Genomic DNA, 20,973 nt, shown 5'->3' on the forward strand with positions numbered 1-20,973 from the left:
GACTTCAGGACGGAGTCAGATTTTGGACGCAAATATAAGAATCCGGTGCCGAGTGTGTGAAACCCTCTGTTCAGTATTTGTAGGCTTCAGCTGGTCTGTAGAGCTGCTTCTGATGTTCTGATGTTGTGGTTCTGGTGTTCTGCTGGTTGTGAAGCGGACCACGCCCGGCGCTGACCAGCAGGACCCAGGAGTCCCGTCCTCTGTCCGTCACATATCGCTGTCCTTTCCGCTCCCATTGTTTGTTCCAGCAGCTTCCGCGATGCCCTGCGACCCTCTTGAAGAAAACAGGTTGTGTGTGAGCGCCGCCGGGGCTGCTGGGTATTTCTGGAAGCAACACCGCTGAATCACTTCCCACTGCCACGCCACGCTGTGCCCCAGTGTGTGTGTGTGTGTGTGTGTGTGTGTGGCTTCCTCAGTGGTCATATGTGTGTGTGTGTGTGTGTGTGCAGGACTTTCCTTTATGTTCACTCTTATAGTGTGTGTGTGTGTGTGTGTGTGTGTGTGTGTGTGTGTGTGTGTCTATTTCTGGCAGTGTGTCCTGAGCTGGTGAGACTGCAAAACCATGAACAACATCCGCTCACACACGCACACACACACACACACACACACACACACACACACTGTGCCTGTGGCCTGTGCTGTCTGTCCACTGGGGGGCAGCACGTTGTGACAATAGTTGTGTTTTTTTGTCGTTGCAGTGGAAACAGTGACATTTAGTAGCGTCAGTTTGCGTCTCGTCCCTGACACAACTTCCTCACATTAATACATGAATCATCACACAATCATCACAATCCACCTGTGATCACCTCAACTTTTAAAAGTCTGCTAACACGAGAAAATTCAGTTTTAAATGATTTGTCTGCCACTTTCACAACAAGCTGACAACCTGAGCTTCAGTGATGTCAAGAACTATTGATAACGCAGAATGAGAAATATTCATATTAATGGATTTAGCTCCCATGATGCTTTTGGGGATGTAAACAGTATAAAAAGTATAATGTTGCCACGGATTCAGTAAGTTAGCTGAAGGCTACAGACTTCCTGTTAGCAGTGAACCTGTGCATGCAGACATGTTGTGGCTAGCTGCTAGCTGCTAGCTGGCCGAAAATGTCAGCAAATAATCTCTGTTAAAATTGTGCCGAATCAGCTGCTAGCAGCTCATGTTTGCAGTGAACTCATAGATGTGCAGACAACTATCGCTGGATTACTTTGATATTGTAGAAAATGTAAAAACATGAAGATTCTTAGGGGAGTTCTGAATGGTCTTCCGTCTCTGATTTCTAATAGAATTGAGAATTAGAGCATTTATTTGCAAACAGATATAATCACATTATTTATCAATCAGTTGTGTTTTCTTCTTTATTTTCCACAGTTTGAAGTCCGACTGTCGCTCTTTTCAAAGTTCATGGTTTATTTAATAACAACTTTACATCGCAGGGTTGTACAACCAGATGTGAGCTCTGGCCCGTCACGCTACACAAGACAAAACAGTTTCTTATGGTGGACGGTTGATTGTGTTGAAAGGTGAGCTGAAGGCAACAGACTGGACCCTGGTGTAGCTGTTCTTACTGTCGGGTGTGTGGAGACTGAGTGCAGGGCAGTGGATATGGCCTCCTCTGTGGATCTGCTGGTTCCGAATGCACAATGATGAGTTCTGTTAACTTAGAAATTGCAGTTTTTATGTGTTTTAAGCGTTACAAACATGTTTCTGCCTCCTCTGGAGCTTCATATAAATCATTCAGACGATATCAGACGAGTGGTTGTTGAAGTCTCGTCAGTGTTTGCTCGGTGAAAACTGTCCTGATAAGATTCGTGTGAAGCTGCGAGTTGATTTCACATTTCTAGTTTCCCATGAATGATTAGAGACACACGGAGCTGAGTCTGTTAATGTTTCATCACTTTATGTCTTAATGGCTCATCGCCGTGGCAACATGGGACATCAGCTGCTTTATAAGTGGGCGGAGCTTCCTGTTGACCTGAGGAGGAGCGGCTGTCACTGACACACTGACCAAAGTCACAGACCACCTGCTGTGAAGCTGAATAATCAGGTCACCATGACGAGCAGCCAGACGAGTGTAGAAGAGTTTCCAGGGCAGCTTCAATGATCCTGGCTGTGTTGATGAGGTTTCAAGGGTCCTTGAGGAAGTCCTTGAAGATGTCCTTGAGTGAGCGAACTGCTAACAGCCGGAAGCGGCAGTGTACTTTTGAGGTGAACACATGAGACTGACAGCCAATCAGAAATGAGCCTGTTTTGTTGCCATGGCGTTAAGTGAGGTGTTTGTTCCCTGGTTAAACTTTACCTTCTGTGTGTGTGTGTGTGTGTGTGTGTGTGTGTGTGTGTGTGTGTGTGTGTGTGTCTGTGTGTGTGTCTGTGTGTGTGTGTGTGTGTGTGTGTGTGTGTGTGTGTGCAGGACACACCTGTGGAGACTTTGATCACATCACTGATCAGCAGATCTTCTGTGTAGTTTAAATGAACCGATGGTTTGGTTCAGTGGATGATGATGTCATCGTGATGTCACTGTGTTGATGATCCACGGTTACATGATAAAACATGTGGAGCGTGAGCGCCACAGAGGCAACATACAATAAACTTTATTATCCATAGTGACACTTCATGTGAATTTAATATGTGATTAAGCCAAGAGTCAAACTCTGGACTTTCATGAGACCGAACATCCGAACAGGAAGACGAGGCGCCTCCGTGTGTTCAGGGCCGAGCTGTGTTATCTGACAGGAAGTCATAAAGTGTAACTGACTGTCAGTGGGGGCGGAGCCTCACCAGCAAAGACTTTTACAAGGTCTGAATACAACAGGTGTGTTCCTCAGGTGTGTCTCTAACGTTTCCCCGGCCCGAGCAGCGCCGATTTGTCTTTCCATCACCAGTTTTACTGCAGTGAGTCGGGGCCGCCCCGCCTCCAAGCGGGCCACGGTGACGTCTCCCGACTGCAGCCAACCGTAACAAACACGTCTGACAGCGATACTGAACTCACGTCTGTGCAGAAACCTGAGAAAGAGGTTTTTAAAGTCCGTGCTCAGCTCTCAGGACGTCTGCAGCTTCTGACCGGACCTCTTTAGTTTCTCTCGTCCTGTTTGTTTCAATCATCTGCTGAGTTTCACTGTTTCATGTGTTCACTGTCAGCTGCTTCATGTTCAGTTACTGCTGCTGAAAACACGTTTCCTGTGAAGCTGCTTCATAATAAGAGCTTTTAAATGACTAAATAATGGGGGCTTTTATTGTGAAGGAGTTATAGGAAATGAAACATGTTTGTAGCTGAACTAGCGGAGCTGCTTTGTTTAGCAGTAATTCTTCGATCGTACTGCAGAGATCGAGACGCGAGCGTCACTGGTTTAAGACACACCTTCACCAGCTGTGGCCGAGTCAGACTGAGTAGAACCGGGCCGACAGATGTGACAGAAAAACAGCAAGAGTGAGCCAACGCTAATAGCAGGCTAATACCTCTAAAAAATACTTTATTAACAAAGTATAAAACATCACAGATGGTAACGTAAGCAGAACAGAGAGATGTGAGAGTCGCATGAAGGAAATGAGCAGCAGTAAACTTTCATATTCATCAATGTGGTCAATAATCGTTGGGTCAAAAATGTTATTATTAACTGAGTTTATTTAAACAACAAAATTAATAAAAATAAATAAATAAAGGCAGAAATGGAGGAAAAAATACATCCGGCGTTCCTACTCGACTTGAAAATATGTCCAGTCTTTTTATGTTTTCTTCAGAAACTTCAGTCTGTCCAGTAGAAAACGACCAGTAAAGTTATTGAAATAAGCCAGTTTCTGCCCTGTATATTTTTGATTGATTGATTGACTGATTGATTGATTGATTGATCTCTCTCCCCTCCCTCCCCAGGTTCCCCCCTCCTCGTCCCCCCTCCCCCAGCTCCATCATGCCCATCTTCAAAAACCTCCCAGTGCGCCTGAAAGGCGGCGGTCCGACTCTCGACAACGCTTTGATCCTGCGCAGGATGAGCCTCAACATCACCCCCCACCATCACAACCCCTTCGACAACGACGACGACGACGGCATCCACGGCAACGGCGGCCATGGCAACCACTGGTCGCCCGGTAGCTCGCTGCTGGACGGGGATGGCCCGAGGGACCGCAACCCGTTCGAGGACGAGGAGGACGAGAACGAGGCCAACGAGGGGAAGAAGGGCAACGGAGGTGGAGGAGGAGGTTCAGGGAAGGGATCGCTGAAGTTCACGTCCCCGCTGAAGACGCTCGGGAAGCTGGGAAAGACTCTGAGGATGTCGGGGAGGAGCAAAGGAAGTGCCACGCCCTCCCCACAGGGGTCACTGCAGGGGACGCCGTCACCGTCACAGAAGAAGAAGAGAGGGAGGAGGAGCTCTGAAGGGAGTCTGCTGAGGTAAAGACGGGTTAAAGATGTCCAGCTAAGGTGGAAGAAGAGGGACCAGAGGAGACTGTTGAGTCTTCGTCAGGGTGAAATAAGAAATGATGCAGTTTGTTGTTGAGGAGGAACGATGGGAGTTTTTCAGGGTGGAGAGATCAGGGAACGTTTTTAAGGTAACAAGGGATTCTGGGAGTTTGTTGAGGTGAACGGGAAGAGGAAGGGTTGGAGAGAGGCTGTGGAGGTTTGGTGAGACGCAGATACTTTGTTTAGTGGGATGATCTTTTCCTCCGTGTCTCCTCCAGGTTTGCGGGGAAATACCGCGACAGCCTCAGCTCCCGTAAGGAGTCCATCACCAACGGCGAGCTGAACTGCACAGAGAGCGAGTGCGACACCACCAGCCGCCGCCTGTCCTTCATGAAGATGGTGGGACTGGGGAAACTAAAGAAGGAGTCGATGGCCGACCACTCGTCTCAGGGCCCCGAGGAGCAACCGGTGAAGGAGGAGGTGGTGGAGGAGGTCAAACCCAGAGAGCCGCTGTCAGGTGAGAAAACCTCAGGAAGAGGAAACCTCAGTTGAGCTGAGAGGGGAGTGACGGTAACAACTTCTTCTGTGGGGAAACAGACTCAGAGGCTGCAGATGGATGCTGGGAGGAGGTGGGTTTCTAAATGTTAAATGAACTGTGGCAGCTGTGACAGCTTCCTGCTGAACGCCCTGATTACTGTCAGACAGTTACACAAGTTCAAAGCTCCCCAGTACAAACTCAGTCCGATCTGATGTGTTTCCTTCAGAATCTGTCACTTAGAGTTTGGTCGGGATTCTTTGATGGTTGATGGAGGAAATGTTTAAAACGAGGGGTGGTAAATTATTAAAGAGGCTTTTTCAATAAATCAAAGGACCAAAGAGAAACAAAATCAAATATATGGAGCCTTCGCCCGTCGCAGGTCTCTAATAAGCCCGTCCAATCATTTCATTTGGCCCGAATGAAATGATTGGCCCTTGGTAAAAGTGACCCCGCCCCCAGCCGTGACGTGAGCGGTTCTTTGTTCTCAAAAAGGTGTAAGTGAGAGACCCGACCCTGGATCCATGTTGGACTGGGTCCAAATCATACTAAATCCAGTTTGGTTCATTCTGGATCAGGTCCAGTTTTCTTCTGGTCGGCTCAGATGGTTTAACTCTTGTGTTTGGTTCTAGAAGGTTTTCACTGGGCCAGTCTTGGTTGACATTTTGGACCCATGACGACGCCTAGTTATCATGTGACACATTCAGTGTTGTGATCTAAGTGGACTAATGCAACTGTTGGATGAATTTCTGGTTTATTGCATCAGAGCTGCTTCACAAACGAGATGGTGAAGATGAGAAAGTGTTTTATTATGTTGAGACAAAGAGTCAGAGAGGATCAGGACACGTCGCCGCTGAGCTTCTTGTGCTTGGACAGATTTGCTCCCTCAGTCCTCTCATGTTCTCGTATAGGCGTTTGTTTTCATACCACCCTGACTGATGTTATCACCGTCTGCAGACAGTCTGCAGGCTATTTTAGCCCCCGACAATGAGACGGACAGACAGGGAGAGACACAGAGAGACAGGGAGACAGAGAGAGAGACAGACAGGGAGACAGACAGGGAGACAGAGAGACAGAGAGAGAGACAGACGCAGGTATGAACAGACAGACAGGTTGGTGAAGGTGACCTCGGTCCAGCTGAGTTACATTGAGATGCTGTAATTCTCCAGGAGTTTCCACAAGGACGCTGGAATGTGTGTGTGTGTGTGTGTGTGTGTGTGTGTGTGTGTGATATCATAAGTATTGGGCCGGTCCTGGAAACTGGAAACTTTTTAAGGGCGTCTATTGTTTATCGCACCCTGTTTACCCTGCTGTTCTGTAATGAATGATTGGACTGTGTGTGTGTGTGTGTGTGTGTGTGTGTGTGTGTGTGTGTGTGTGTGCGCTCAGTTCCTCCACACCCTTGTTTACATGTTAAAACAGTTACTGTATAATTCCCACTGTGTCAAACTGTGACACAATTAATATATTTATGTGTAGAGGGCTGTAACTAACCACCACTGACAATCCTTGGCTCTGATTGGTTGGCGGGGGTGTATAGCGAGCAGCCGACATCACGTTCCTGTCACCAGAACCACCACGCCTGCTTTTATAGGAAAACATTATGATTTATCGTTACTCCCCCAAAGAATGAAGGACAGTATAAGAAGACATCTGAGGCATCGGGCTGTCTGGTCAATACGTGTCCATCTGTGACATCACAGGTTAGTTAATGATGTCACTGATTAAATGACATGTGTGATGATCGTGTCTGCAGATCAAAGCAAATCAGAAAAGAGTCTCTATGATGATGTAACTACAGCTTTTACTGTGAAAAACATGAAGCGACCTTTAAACAGATGCTTTTTGAATGGAGTCTGGTGTAGCAGTCCGTCCACTCCAAAGACCAGCAGGAGAAGAGGGTTTTTAACATTAACATTAACATTATATATCAACATTAACATTATATATTAACATTATATATTCACATTATATATTAACATTATATATTCACATTAACCTTCTGTCAGAAGAGTTAAACCTTAAACTTCACTGAAAAATGTCAAATTAAAGAGAACATGTTGCATCAGTGACACACTGAGCTGTTATTACTGTAATCACACACACACACACACACACACACACACACACACACACACACACACACACTGGACCTTCAGTTAACTGTGGACTGCTGGGACCGACTTACAGGTTCACTCAGAGTCTGTTTGTGTTTTCAAAGGTCTCCATGTTCAGGTAACGACTTGTTTTCAGGTGCTGCTAAACCCTCGTATCAGCAGATCAGGTGTGTGTGTGTGTGTGTGTGTGTGTGTGTGTGTGTGTGTGTGTGTGTTGGGTCATTACTGTTTGTACCTGCATCACTGCTATGTACCATTTACACACACACACACACACACAGACCTGCAGGGTTGGTCACGGTGCTGGATCACTGGCACATGACTGATCTTATCTGAATCAGGTGAAATCAGATCACAGCTGCTCCATGAAACTGTAAAACTTTAAAAGGAGTTTCTGATGACGAGCTGCAACACTTTCAGTCACAGCAGAGACACAGACACTGAACACATCTGCACATTATATCCTGTGGTGCGTTCAGGTGTAACGTCCCTCCTGTGGGGCGTTCAGGTGACCTCAGGTTGACTCTGTGCTGCTGCTAATTGTTGTCTTTATGCATTCTGAGTGTCATGTCAGCTGCAGAGCTCAGAGCTCACAGATAAGCAGAAATGCAGCGGAGCGTCGCTCTCTCCTCTTTACGGTGGGTGAAGATAAGTCCTTTTATCCTCCTTCACATCCTGATGATTATCAGGAGATGATCGTGATTTCTGCACCATCAATAAATAAATCTTAATGCAGCGGTTCTGGCATCATAACTACCTGCTGCAGTCCATGTTTGGAAGAGAAGTCTTCAGGTATTTGAAATGACAGAAGGAAAAGAAAGACGACTTGTTCTGTAACTCACGCTGACGCTCGACCCGCCCCACAAACAAATCACTTGTTCTGTTGTTAATGGTCCAGCTTTGCACCAGAACCAGTGGTGAAACTGTGCAGACGGTTCTTTGTTGTACAGAACATGTGGTTCCACAGCCGGGATGTTCTGCGGTGAAGACGCCTCCCAGACCAGAACCGTTGTTATGAAATCAAATACTCGGAGCTTCTGTTCAGAGAAAACTCTCCTCTGTGTGTGTGTGTGTGTGTGTGTGTGCAGTGTGTGTGTGTGTGTGTGTGTGTGTGTGTGCAGTGTGTGTGTGTGTGTGTACAGTGTGTGTGTGTGTGTGTGTGTGTGTGTACTGTGTGTGTGTGTTTGTGTACTGTGTGTGTGTGTGTGTGTGTGTGTGTGTGTTAGTTTAGAGTTTATCTTAAAAATAAGTGATTTTTTTGCCTCTGCTGGCGACAGTAATGTGATTACTGTTACTTTTTGATACTTAAGTATATTTAATATCAGATACTTTAAGACTTTTACTCGAGTACTGTTCATACAGGTGAGTTCACTTTTGACCATCATGTCTGTGTTGTTACACGAGTTGACCAGTCGGTGGCGTGAGGGGCTCCACATGTTGACTTCCCTTTCTATCCCCAAGATCACTGATTGGCCGCGTGCTGTCCTGACTTCTCACCAGATCTGCCTGACCTGAAGACAAAGTGTCCACCGCGCCGCTGACCTTTAAATGACTGTGAGGCTCGAACAGACTCCCGTGATGTCGGCTCAGCGACACGTTGAAGAGCGTTGGTTCGGTTACATAACCACAGAGTGGATAAGAGGCTCGTGTTCATGCCTGTCAGGACCCGTCAGTGATCAGCACGTCCTTCTGAGAGGCCATAAACTGTTAGCGAGCAGATATCAGCTGCTGGAGGACTTCCTGTCACAGACCGCAGCCGACGCTTCACGCTGCTGATTATCAGTTATTATTAGACACTTTTCAAGCAGCTTCACTCTGACAGACACACTCGAGTGTGAAGAGAGAAATAACTCGCAGTCGTCGTGTTCGGGAATTTGAAATGAGCTGACCACAGATGTTTTCCTCCAGATGTTGGCACACGTGTGTTTGGTTCGGACACCAACAGATGTCACATCATCGTGATTTCATCGTTTTTTCAGTGAAAATGAAAATTGTTGCACAAAAAAGATGATTCACACGAATCATGAATCGCATCACAAACATAACAGCCGTCAGAACTGATCCCTGTAGACTTGTTAATAACATCATGCTGCCCAAAGGTTCATGTATGTGTGTGTGAAGAATTCATCCTGAAGAAGTAAAGAAGGAAAATCTCTGGAGAGAAAACAGATTGAAATGTTAGAGGAAATTTGATCCAGCTGTGCAAGCTGCAGGACAATCCTGCACTTATTAAATATTAAATATTCTGTCATGAGAGGACGAAGAAGTGAAGTATCTGAATACTTCAACAGAGAATCAGAACCACAGCGACCCGCAGGAGAAACCCACAGAGCTGAGGGGAGAAAAATGTGGAAGAGGAGCTCCGATTACCTTCATACAATACTACTACTGTTCACACACACACACACACACACACACACACACACGTGTCATGTATTTTAAAGGTACATATAAAAGCCTCTCTCTCCTCCAGGTGTGTCCGAGCAGGTAAAAATTTGAGATTTCCTGACTCAGCAGCTTCTTCAGTTTCACACTGAGTCACAGAGTTCACCGTCTTCTTTACTCCAGTAAAAGTAATCGAGTACAGGCTCTGACATGTACTCAGAGTATCAGAGTAAAAAGTCTCCCTCTGAAGGACATTTGTGGTCAAAGCTAACTGAAGCTCACGTCATATTAATATAATTCAAAGACTATTAAAGTTAAAGGTAGAGTCAGCAGGATTTGTCCCAGCTGTTCCTGAACGCACCACAAAGATAGTTGATAGTTGAGTCTCATTCCCAGGACGTCAAATAGCCACATGTTGGGTTGGTAAAGCGTCCCGAGCAGCAACAAGGAGAGAAAATAAGAAACTCTCTGCAGATACGAGACACTAACACGCCTTTTCTCCCCATTCAGCCTCCCTCTCTGTCTGTTCACGTCTTTTACGTCTTTGTCTCGTCTCGCTGCGTCTGCCGTGCGTGATGTGCTCTGATAGGTCGACATCAGTCTGGTGATGTTGGGAAGGCGGCGTGCGATGACGCCAAATAACAATAATCCATAATTCACCTCAAATGCATCAAACTAAAGTAACGAGGCTGTTTGAAGCTGTGAGGAGGAGAAAGTTCAGATGTTTGTGTTCAGATGTAGAGAGGGAAAGTCTCAGAGATACTCAGGTACAGGACAGATACCTGAGACATGTACTGAAGGACAGTAGAAGTAATTGTACTCTTTATCCCACATCACTACTGAAACTTCAGATGTCACATCAACATGAAGCCAAACATCTGTAGGCACTGAAGCTGAGCAGCCAGATGTTTCTTTCAAGACTTGGTGGAGACCAAACCAGAGCCGACTCAGTCCCTGAATCTTAGTCATGGTTCTGGTGGTTCTGGTGGTGTTGGTTGTGGTTTTTGGAATTGGGTGGAGGTGGGCGGGGCTTCATCCACCCAGCTGGAACAGATTTCCTCTGAATGTTGAAGCTGAACAATAAGAGCTGTGTTTCTGAGTGGAGGGGCACCAACATGATGTATATGATGTGTGTGAGTGTGTGTGTGTGTGTGTGTGTGTGTGAGTGTGTGTGTGTGTGTGTGTGTGTGTGTGTGTGTGTGTGTGTGTGTGTGTGTGTCCAGTGTCATCTGGTGTAAAGGTGCTCAAAGTGCTGATGAATCACCTTACAGTGGTCACACCCTGAGTGTGAGTGTGAGTGTGAGTGTGTGTGTGTGTGTGTGTGTGTGTGTGTGTGTGTGTTACGACCTCTCCCCTGTGGTCTTATTAAAACTGACCTCTCTGTTTCGCAGGTCCGAGTGTGTTTTATGAAGAGAGTTGAGTTCAAATGAGAAATAATTAAAGTGTGACACCAGATATCAGTCAGCATCGATTCATGTGAGGAACAGGACAAACAGACTCCATGTTTCTGCTCAAAGACAGAAAGAAGTTCATGGAGAACATTTGCTGAATTTACAAGAAGGAACAAATCAGTCAGAGTCTGTCAGAGACAGAGTTTCACTACGTTACAAAGTTTGTTTTAACTCAACAACTCTTAAAATCACCACATTTGTTAAGGGAGTCTGGTGGTGTTGTTCACCTGTGATCAGATTACTCAGGGTGGATGTTGATAGCAGGTCTGAACAGGCCCTGAGGACAAGCTGAGGACGAGGCTTCAGCTGGTCAGGTAGAGAAGATGAACACACACTTCCTGACAGCAGCTTTAAACCTGAACCTGAACTGTGAGGATGTGCAGGCTTTAATACTGTGACCTCTGACCTCTGACCTCTGCTCTGCTGCAGGAACTAAACTGCTGAAACAAACACGAAACATAAAGACTGAAATAGGTTCAAAGCTGAGATGTTCCCTCACATTGTTCTGTTTGTAGAGATCATCTTCCTCTGGGCTGTCAGTGTATGTGTGTGTGTGTGTGTGTGTGTGTGTGTGTGTGTGTGTGTGTGTGTGTGTGTGTGTGTGAATCTCTTCCTCTGTCGGCACTGAGGTGGACGAACAAGGCAACATCTGGAGGCTTCACATCCTCACTCGCTCTCACTGATACCCCCACACACAAACAGATAGCTGCTGTGTCCCGCGCCCTGCAGAAGGCTTTTATTTTGAAAGTGTAGCCCTGAAGAAGCTCTCCTCTGACGCAGCAGTTGAAGCAGGAGGTGGCATCACTTCCTGTCCAAGTGCGTGTGTGTACTTCCCGATGTGACGGTGTGTGTTATCTGGCTGCTGAGATGAATAACTGAGTCATATTTCCCCTTTAAATATTCTGCGTCATTTCTGTTTCTGTAAACTGTATTTAATGATGTTTTTCTTCACCTCATCAGATGTGTTGTAATCTGACTCGAAACATATTGATCTGATTCAGTGTGACTTCCACTCTCTGAGGAGATCATCGTCTCTGATGTCCATCCAGAATAAACATCCATAAACCCACTTAGAAATCAGAGACAAAAGACCATTCAGAACTCCCCTGAGAATCTTCATGTTTTTCAGTTTTCTTCAGAATCACAGTGGTCCAGTGATGTTGTCTGTACATCCATGAGTTCGCTACAAGCAGGAGCTGCTCACAGCTAATTCGGCACATTTTGAATAAAGATAATTTGCTGACATTTTCAGCCAGTTGGCAGTTTGCAAGTAGAGTGTGAACAGCACAGGGCTGCAACTACTGATCATTTTCATGATGAATCATTTTGTCTATAAAAGCTCAAAACAAATGTGAAAAACACTCATCATAACTTCCCAGAATCCACCTAGAAATCAGAGACAAAAGACGCTTCTTCCAACTGCAGAACTGAGAATCTTCACGTTTTTAAGTTGTCTTCAGTATCATAGTGATCCAGTGATAGTTGTCTGAATGTCCATGAGTTCACTACAAGCAGGAGCCGCTAACAGCTCATTCACTACACTTTTTAATCATACTAGTCTGAAACAGGCCGATATGTTTGTGTCTCATCCATCAAACTAGTGACAACATTCCTGTCGGCCTCAATTTTACACAATTTCCTCGAACTTCAGAACCGTTCATGACAAACTGAGGAGAGCGATCACTTGTGTGGTGTGGATGAGCGTGACTCCTCTGACAGCTCTGTGATCTCAGCCTGATGCTGTGACATCATCTGCTGACATCACAGCCCTGACAGTTGGAGAGGATCCTCCCTGAACAGCGTCAGTAAACACTGACCTCAGACCAGCCCTGCAGTCCCTGGAGGACCACAGAGTAAACTCACTGCATGTTATCACAGCACAGAACAAGCTGTTGTCATTTTCACACCCAACTCTAACTTATGTAGATGATAATGTACTTGCACTCACCTGTGCGCCCCCCGGACGTGTTGACTCAAAATGAGGTGTGGTCAAGCGTTGCTATGTTGAGGCAGCAGATAGTGACCCTGCTGCAGACCGAGAGAGGCTTCCAGTCGGTAATGTCACTGCTGCAAATGTTGTGGCAAAAAGCTGTAGTCATAAAGTTGACAGGGCAGAGGAAACTCTCCAGAGGAAACTTTAAATATTATCAGTCAGCTCTGATGGAGCTCAGGATTTATCATCATATATTCATCACTGAAGCTTTCAACCAAACAAAGAGGTAAAAAGCTGCTCAGAATATTTAGCTCTGCTCTGTTTCCCTGAAGTCCAGGATGGATCAGCGATTCTGTGGGAACCTCCGTCCCTCCGCCCCCCTGAGGGCTGCTTTGATGTTCGAATCAAACGAACCACCTCCAGAGCGCTGTCGGCTCAGCGGTGGGTGTTGTGGGTGCTGAAGTTTTCCTTTTGATGAGCAGCTGTTAATGCTAATCAGTCAGAATGAAGAGTTTCATTGTGGAGAGTCTGACCTCTGAGGTCTCTGAAGGTTTCACAATGACAGCAGAGGTTCTGTTCAGTGGTGGGAGAAGAACCAGACCGTAGAACTACTCTGTTACAAGTAAAAGTCCTGGATTGAAAATCATATTTAGCATCAAAATCATCTGAAAAAGGACACTGTTGATTGGCTTTCTTCCAGTCCTGGAAATCCTGCAGCTGGTGAAGAAGCGGGACCTGGTCCTGGCCGACACTCACATCCTGGAGCTGGAGCAGGAGTGTAACGAGTCCGCCGCGGCAGAACGTGGCGCCGCGCCGCAGCTGGAGGACGCCAGCAGCTCGAGCATGAAAGACGGCGGGCGGAGGAAGGCGAAGGACGTGGAGCTGCTGTACGAGGAGCTGCAGAAGGAGCTGTGGGCTGTTGTCAGGGAGTCTCTGCGCTCCCCGACGGCCGGGCCGAACCTGGGCCTAGTGGTTCAGGTGAGTGCTGAGCAGCAGGGATGGGAAATCAAAGTAGTGTTACTGCAAATAAAATACATCTATAAATAAAGAGAGTAAATGTAGTTTACTGGGGCTCAGGTGTCCGTGACCTCACCTGTCGGTCTTCCTGTGTGCAGGTGCTGCAGCATGAGGAGCAGGTGGATAAAGACTGGGCCCTCAGTGAGACGTCGGCGCCCGGCGGCCCGAGGCCTCGTCGTCTGAAGCAGAGGTGGAAGGAGGCGGTGGAGGAGGCGGCGGACGGCTCTCTGCCTCAGAGAGCAGAGTTCACGGCCGGAGAACTGGACCGGTACCTGGACCGGCTCCGGGCCCGGGTGGTGGAGGACCTGGGGGCCGCCAAGAGAAACGTGGTGTCCATTTACCCCGAAGAGTACCAGCCCTTCCAGGTGAGGACGCACCTGGACGCTGAGGGGACGAGGCTCATTAGTTTGCTCACAGTTCTTTATCCTTCATTTCATCTTCCACCTTCCACCTGTCAGGTGTACGTGCAGAGTTACCACCAGGCGGTTGCTCGGCGACTGCAGGCCATCACTGACAACCAGCTGGAGATCACCGACATCTACTCTCTGCTGGACTGGCTGCACAACATATACAACAGGTACACAGACAGAGACGGTGTGATCCAGTCAGACAGCAGCCTGGAAAGTGTTGTTAGTGCGTCAGAGAAGAAGCAGGACGGTGTGAAGCCTTCATAACGTCAGTCACTGATCTGAATCTTTTGGATTGTCACTGTGTTGTAAATGATCTCAGTGGCAGAGCTGCTGAAATACTGTTAAACCCAGACAAACTGAAAGCATGCAACATATCAATGAACTGACCTGAAGGCTTTCTCTCAGTGGCCGTCGCTGTTAATGACGATGAATGAAGAACAACATAATAAACCTCCACAACAGAAATATAACGGAGGCTTCTCGCTCTCTTTCTCGCTCACTCGCTGTTGCATACAAATAACAGTCAGCGAGTCATTTACCAAAAGTCTTCAGCGTGATTTTTACATGATTGTTGTGATAAATGGTAATAAAAACTATAAAACAAAAGTTTTAGCAGCCATGATGTCAGATAACCCTGAACAACTTGAAAACACGGAGCCAGGACTTCTTCTACGCCTGGAGCTGGGTTTAGTCTCCGGTTCCTGAGTTCCTTTAAAGGTTCTGGGTCCCCTGAGAGACTTCCTGTGAGAATACATGACGTGGTGTTTGGTGTGTGTGTTGTTTCAGAGACGTTCTGGGGACGGTGTGTATCACGAGTCCGTTCAGCCGCTCTGAGCTCAGTCCTCTGCTGCCGTCGGAGACCGTGGACCGCCTGGAGCTGGACTGTCTCAACTCTGTCAGGGTGAGAAAATCACACGAATACAGCAAAGGAGAGGACAGAGACAGAAGGAGGAACACTTTGTTGTGTCTTTAAAATGTTTCTGGTCTCCTTCTTGAAGAACGACTCCTGTTGATGACGTGGGGAAAACGACGTCATTGATAAATTCTAATCCGTGACTGAAGCGGGTCATGATTCAGACCCGTGTTAGCATGATGCTACAGGCTACACAGTACCTGCCCTGCGTGTTTCTGATTGGCTGAAGCAGTACAGGACGTGTCTGATGCCTGAGGACGTTGTGTTGCTTGTGTTGAATGTGAGGTGCGTTTGTTTTGATCCCCGGCGTCTCCCTGTGCAGGCTAAAGTGACCACGGAGCTGAGTCAGGTCCTGGACGAGGAGGAGAAGAGGTGGATGGAGTCGCTGCACATCGAGGAGTACCAGATTACTCTGGCCAAGACCGTCATACAGGTAGGGACCCGCCCCCCTCCCTGTTACCATGGTTACTGCAGGTGTGTGTGTGTGTGTGTGTGTGTGTGTGTGTCCCAGCTGATGGTCTGATGAGTTTCCTGTCAGTTTAAATAAAGGTTATTGAATCAGAGTGTTGCATAACTCTGTGTTTTGTACACTGATTGTTTTCTGAGTGTTTCCTTCAACCACAGCCAAAGTCAACACCGAACACTTCCTCACACACACACACACACACACACACACACACACACACACACACTGTAACATCAGTGATGTCCATTGAACCAGCAGCTGCCCTCTAGTGGTCATAGATAGTATAACAAGAGTCTCACACAGGGACAGTTTGTCCTTGAATGCATCATCGTCGTGTTGACTGAGATGATTTTTTATTGAAATGACAGAAGAACACTTATTAAAGCTACTCAACACTTCCTGTACAGATGTTTCACATTAAAAGCCTCCCAGAAGCTCAACAGTCAGAATGCTTCTCTTCCTGGTTGGCTTTTATTGTGAAACAGTCTCAGTGTGACTGACAGTGAATCTTTAATTTGACCGTTTTGCTGTTTACGTTCTTTAAACAGTAAAATAAGTTACAGTCCAGTTTTTAAAACTTCTCACATTATAACAACAAACTACTTATCTTGTTACATTTGATATTAAAAAGTGATAATTTTATTGTTTATTGTTGTTCTGTGAAAGTATCTGGTTTTACATTAAAACAATAAATTATCACATTTTAACAAGATAAGTAGTAACAACAGATGTTTGCACTAATACCATGAACGCTTTCTCGTTGTTACGTTACTTCATGTAATGTGAGTTTAGTTTGTTGATGTAACAGGAAACGTTTTGGTTCTAATTATTTATACGTTTGTTTTTTGTTATAATGTAAAAAAACATCTTACAGCGTGAAACTTCACATTACAGGTGATGTAAAGTGAATATCTGGTTGTAAAAGTAAAGTTTTCACAGTTTAAGATGAAACACGATGTGACGTGTCTGTGGTGAAACATGAGGCTGCTGCGTCTCTGTTCTCAATAATCTGGATCCAAACGCGACAGAAACAGGAATATGAATCCACCTGTAGAATAAATCCTGCTGACTGTTGTTTCAGAGGCTGCAGGTGGATCTGGAGCGGTCCGCCTCCATCAACAGCAGTCTGGGCTCCAGAGTGGCTCAGTGCAGCCTCAACGGCCTGGCCGACTTCCTCTACAGGTACCAACAGGTGTTACAGCTGCTTGTGAAGGTCCATGATGACGGATGTGGTTCTGATTCTTGTGCTTGTGACTCTCTTGTCTCAGTTTCCAGCGTAAGGTTGAGATGTTTCATGAGGGGATGCAGAGCGGCATGTTCGGAGACAACGAGGACGGATACGTGTCCAAAACCATCGCACTGGTCAACTGCTGCCCTCCGCTCAGGTACCAACACACAGACACACACACACACAGACACACACAGACACACACACACACACACAGACACACACAGACACACACACAGACACACGCAGAAACACAGACAAACACACACACAGACCCACACACACACACACACACTGCTCAATCTGTCAGCTCACAAATATATAACATCAATAACTTCATATTTCCTTGACGTGTTTCTGCATCACATTTTTTAACGCCGTAATACGTGTGTGTGTGTGTGTGTGTGTGTGTGTGTGTGTGTGTGTGTGTGTGTGTGTGTGTGTGTGTGTGTGTGTGTGTGTGTGTGTGTGCGTGCGTGCAGAGGTTTCGTGCAGCGCTGTGCTCAGTGCGACCCGGCGGTCAGCGAGGACTCTCTGCGTCGAGCCAACAAAGCTCTGGATCACATCGTGCAGCAGGGAGTCAGAGTGCTGTCTGAACGCCTGTACCTGCACATCAGGGTAACACACACACACACACACACACACTCTCACACACACACACACACACACACACACACACACACACACACACACAGAAACATGTTGACAATAAGTCAACATCTCTGTGACTCTGAGTGTTTGTCCTCCTCTCTTGTGTTGGCGTCGCTCCTCTGTTGTCTCTGTGTCAATAAAGCTTTTTGAATTCAATTTAATTTTTAACTTTTATTTATTGTATGAAATGTTGAAACACTCTTGTTTATAGTTTGATTAGTTGATGTTAGATTGACTTAGTTCAGGTCAGTTTGTTGGTCGAGTTGAACGTTCAGGTTCAGTGAGTTGCTGTTTCATGAGGTCATCTTAGATTCATATATTTTACTCAGAGCATCAAAGTAAGACGGGCACGACAGATTCCACCGACCGGGCCGGCTAACTTCTGGTTTAGCACCCGGCTAACTTCTGGTTTAGCACCCGGCTAACTTCTGGTTTAGCACCCGGCTAACTTCTGGTTTAGCACCCGGCTAACTTCTGGTTTAGCACCCGGCTAACTCGAACACATGCAGCTCTTCTGGAGTTTTTCATTTGTCGAAGGTTGTGACGCTAAAAGAAATGATCCAGTTTTACAGCTGCTTGTGTCACTGTGTTGGCTGATGGGAGTGTTTGGGCCGCAGTGTGTCGCGGGACGATCGCGCTGTGTTTGTTCCAGTGTCTTTGTTTTGATAAGTTGAGTTTTAATTGGATATTTGCTGCTTTAAAAAACAGAGTGAACCATCAGTGGTTATAAAAAAATCAGAGCTTGAAGTTTGTCCTGGTAAGACGACGTTAAAATTATAGAAACTAATCTCAGTCTGTGTGTGTGTGTGTGTGTGTGTGTGTGTGTGTGTGTGTGTGTGTGTGCGCGTGTGCGTGTGCGTGTGTGTGTGTCCAGCCATTCTTCGAGCGTCTGGTGAAGAGGAAGTGGCTGAGTAACGCTGAGCCGTACGAGCAGATCGAAGCTCTCATCAAAGAACACTTCAAGAAATACCGCAGGATGGACAGTCCACCGTATCAGGTAACAACCACGGGACGGGACAGCAGTGTGGGGACGGCAGTGTGTGGACGGCTGTGTGGGGACAGCAGTGTGTGGACGGCTGTGTGGGGACAGCAGTGTGTGGACAGCTGTGTGGGGACGGCTGTGTGGGGACAGCAGTGTGGGGACAGCAGTGTGGGGACAGCAGTGTGTGGACGGCAGTGTGGGGACAGCAGCGTCCTCTGGTCTCTAACCTGTCTGTGTGTCCCAGGTGCTGGTGGCTGAGGTCCACCGGCGGGTGGTGATGGAGTATCTCCGCTCCGTCATGAGAGGACGAATCATCTGCACCTCCATGAAGATGAGGAAGAGGATGGCCGGCCGGCTCAGAGACGAAGGCAAACAGATCAAAGTCCTCTTCAAAGATCTGGTCAGTCCCACGTTCACCTCCTGACATCCTGAAGGCAGGAGCACCACCTCCACCTGTAACTGACTGTCTGTCTGTCTGTCCTTCAGGAGTCTCCGTCCAGCTGGTTGGACAGCGCTCTGTCTCACATCTCAGAGATCATCCAGCTGGAGGACGTCCCTTCCATCCAGATGGAGGTCGGGGTACTGGTCCGAGAGTTTCCAGACGTCAGGTACCAACCAATCAAACAACTCTTCTTCTTCTTCTTCTTCTCTCTGTGTGGATGACTGATTCAATTGAATTATAAAATAGTTTTTAACAACAAAAATATATAAAATAAACTTTAAGAACTGAGAATCTGATCGATGAATAAAAAGTAAACGATGTGTCGGATGAATGAACATTTTAATAAAGCAGAGTGTGTGTGTGTGTGTGTGTCTGTGTGTGTGTGTGTGTGTGTGTGTGTGTGTGTGTGTGTGTGTGTGAAGCTAAAGACAAAGCATTAACACATAATCACTTTCCTTCCTCTCTCCTGGTGACATGACTGCTGGGAAATTTCACCTTTAACCCACTGAGCCTGTGTGTGTGTGTTTATGTGTGTGTGTGTGTGTGTGTGTGTGTGTGTTTATGTGTGTGTGTGTGTGTGTGTGTGTGTGTGTGTGTGTGTGTGTGTGTCTATATAAGCTCCTGTACTCTTGTTATTGTTCTCCTTTTAGCCGTATGGATTATTTTTACCTCCACCCTGAGGCGTCTCTGTGCGGTCCGATAACGTGAACAGAACAGAGCTTCACTCTGTCACCGGGTCAGAACTCCAGAACCTTCACATTCACTTCAAGTGTTCGTTCATTTAAAGACAAATAGAGTTTTTTAAATAAAGTGTTTCTGTGTTCAGGTCTCATATGTTCCTGACTCACATACTTTCATTCAAAATGTTTATGATTGATCATGTTATTGATCGTGTTATTGATCGTGTTATTGATCCTGTTATTGATCGTGTTATTGATCGTGTTATTGATCGTGTTATTGATCGTGTTATTGATCCTGTTATTGATCGTGTTATTGATTGTCATGCTGTGTGATTGGTCCTCTGTAAACACCTGCAGAGTGACACCTCCTCTTGATTCTTCCTCTGTGTGCAGGAAGAAGCACGTATCGGCCATTTTGAACATCCGGGGGATGACCCGGCAGGCGGAGCGTCAGGAGATCCTCAACATCGTCAAAGACATCGAGAGCAGCGAGGTCGGCGGTGGCGGCGGAGGTTTGGCCCGGCTGTCGCGGGACCGCGCCCTCTTCTCCGAGGTGCCGGTCACATCCGAGGTCCACTGCCTGAACGTGGGCCTGAGCCGCATCGCCCTCACGGCCTCGTCCTGCTTCACCACGCTGCGACCGCGCCGACGCAAAACCAGAACGCCCGTCCAGGAGAACCCCGACGACGTTCTCTGAGAACCCAAACTGTTTTCTAGTTTCCACACGGTCAGACTCTCCATCAGGCGGCTGCTTCAAAGGAGTCCGACAGAAGCTGTTTGTTTTCTCTCCTGGAGACGTTTGATCTCCAGAGGAGACGAACACGAGATGAACTTTTAATCATCTGACTCTTTGATTTCATCTGTTCAACATTTATATTCTTTCTTTGGGATCCCGGTGAAATAATCTGGAAACAAACAGCTGACAGAGGAAAAGACAGAGATGGTGGTGGACGAGGAGAGAGGACGATGATGATGATGATGATGATGATGACGATGATGATGATGATGATGATGATGATGACGATGATGATGATGACGATGACGATGTGAATAGTTGTCTGCACGTTATCGTCTCTTCCTCGATGATTTCTCTTTATTCAAACGTGATAAATCGATTTAAAATCAGGAGATTCTGTCAGATATAAAAATGCACTTTGGGAATTTTGTTTTTTTTTGTGGATAAAAAAACTTTGACGTTTTGAATTAAAGATTTATTTTGATTGAGACGTGATTTCACATCTTCACCGGTGGAACAGCAGAAGTTTCGGGGTTGAGGCCCGGTCACGTCACAAAGAGAAATGCTAACTGCTAATGCTAACTTTCTACATCTCCTTTAGGACCAGAACAAGAGAAACCAGACCTGGACCGA

The 20,973-nt window shown here is 46.6% G+C and overlaps 1 protein-coding gene across 2 annotated transcripts in view; it reads left to right on the forward strand.

Moving 5' to 3' along the window:
• Positions 1-20,563, forward strand: part of exoc3l2b (exocyst complex component 3-like 2b) — a 35,917-nt gene extending 15,354 nt beyond the window's left edge. For both annotated transcript variants that reach the window (XM_084350193.1, XM_084350192.1), the window contains exons 2-15: positions 3,870-4,385; positions 4,673-4,911; positions 13,516-13,793; positions 13,931-14,197; positions 14,291-14,409; positions 15,029-15,143; positions 15,478-15,588; positions 16,703-16,803; positions 16,890-17,006; positions 17,332-17,467; positions 18,375-18,497; positions 18,727-18,882; positions 18,969-19,090; positions 19,998-20,563. In XM_084350193.1, the coding sequence (XP_084206319.1) occupies positions 3,907-4,385; positions 4,673-4,911; positions 13,516-13,793; positions 13,931-14,197; positions 14,291-14,409; positions 15,029-15,143; positions 15,478-15,588; positions 16,703-16,803; positions 16,890-17,006; positions 17,332-17,467; positions 18,375-18,497; positions 18,727-18,882; positions 18,969-19,090; positions 19,998-20,301 (2,667 nt within the window). In that variant the 5' untranslated portion in view covers positions 3,870-3,906 and the 3' untranslated portion in view covers positions 20,302-20,563. The remainder of the gene's footprint in view (positions 1-3,869; positions 4,386-4,672; positions 4,912-13,515; positions 13,794-13,930; positions 14,198-14,290; positions 14,410-15,028; positions 15,144-15,477; positions 15,589-16,702; positions 16,804-16,889; positions 17,007-17,331; positions 17,468-18,374; positions 18,498-18,726; positions 18,883-18,968; positions 19,091-19,997) is intronic.
• The last annotated feature ends 410 nt before the right edge of the window (positions 20,564-20,973 follow it).

This window comes from Pagrus pagrus, assembly GCF_965226575.1.
Source record: "Pagrus pagrus genome assembly, chromosome: 4".
In the NCBI taxonomy this organism is placed as follows: domain Eukaryota; kingdom Metazoa; phylum Chordata; class Actinopteri; order Spariformes; family Sparidae; genus Pagrus; species Pagrus pagrus.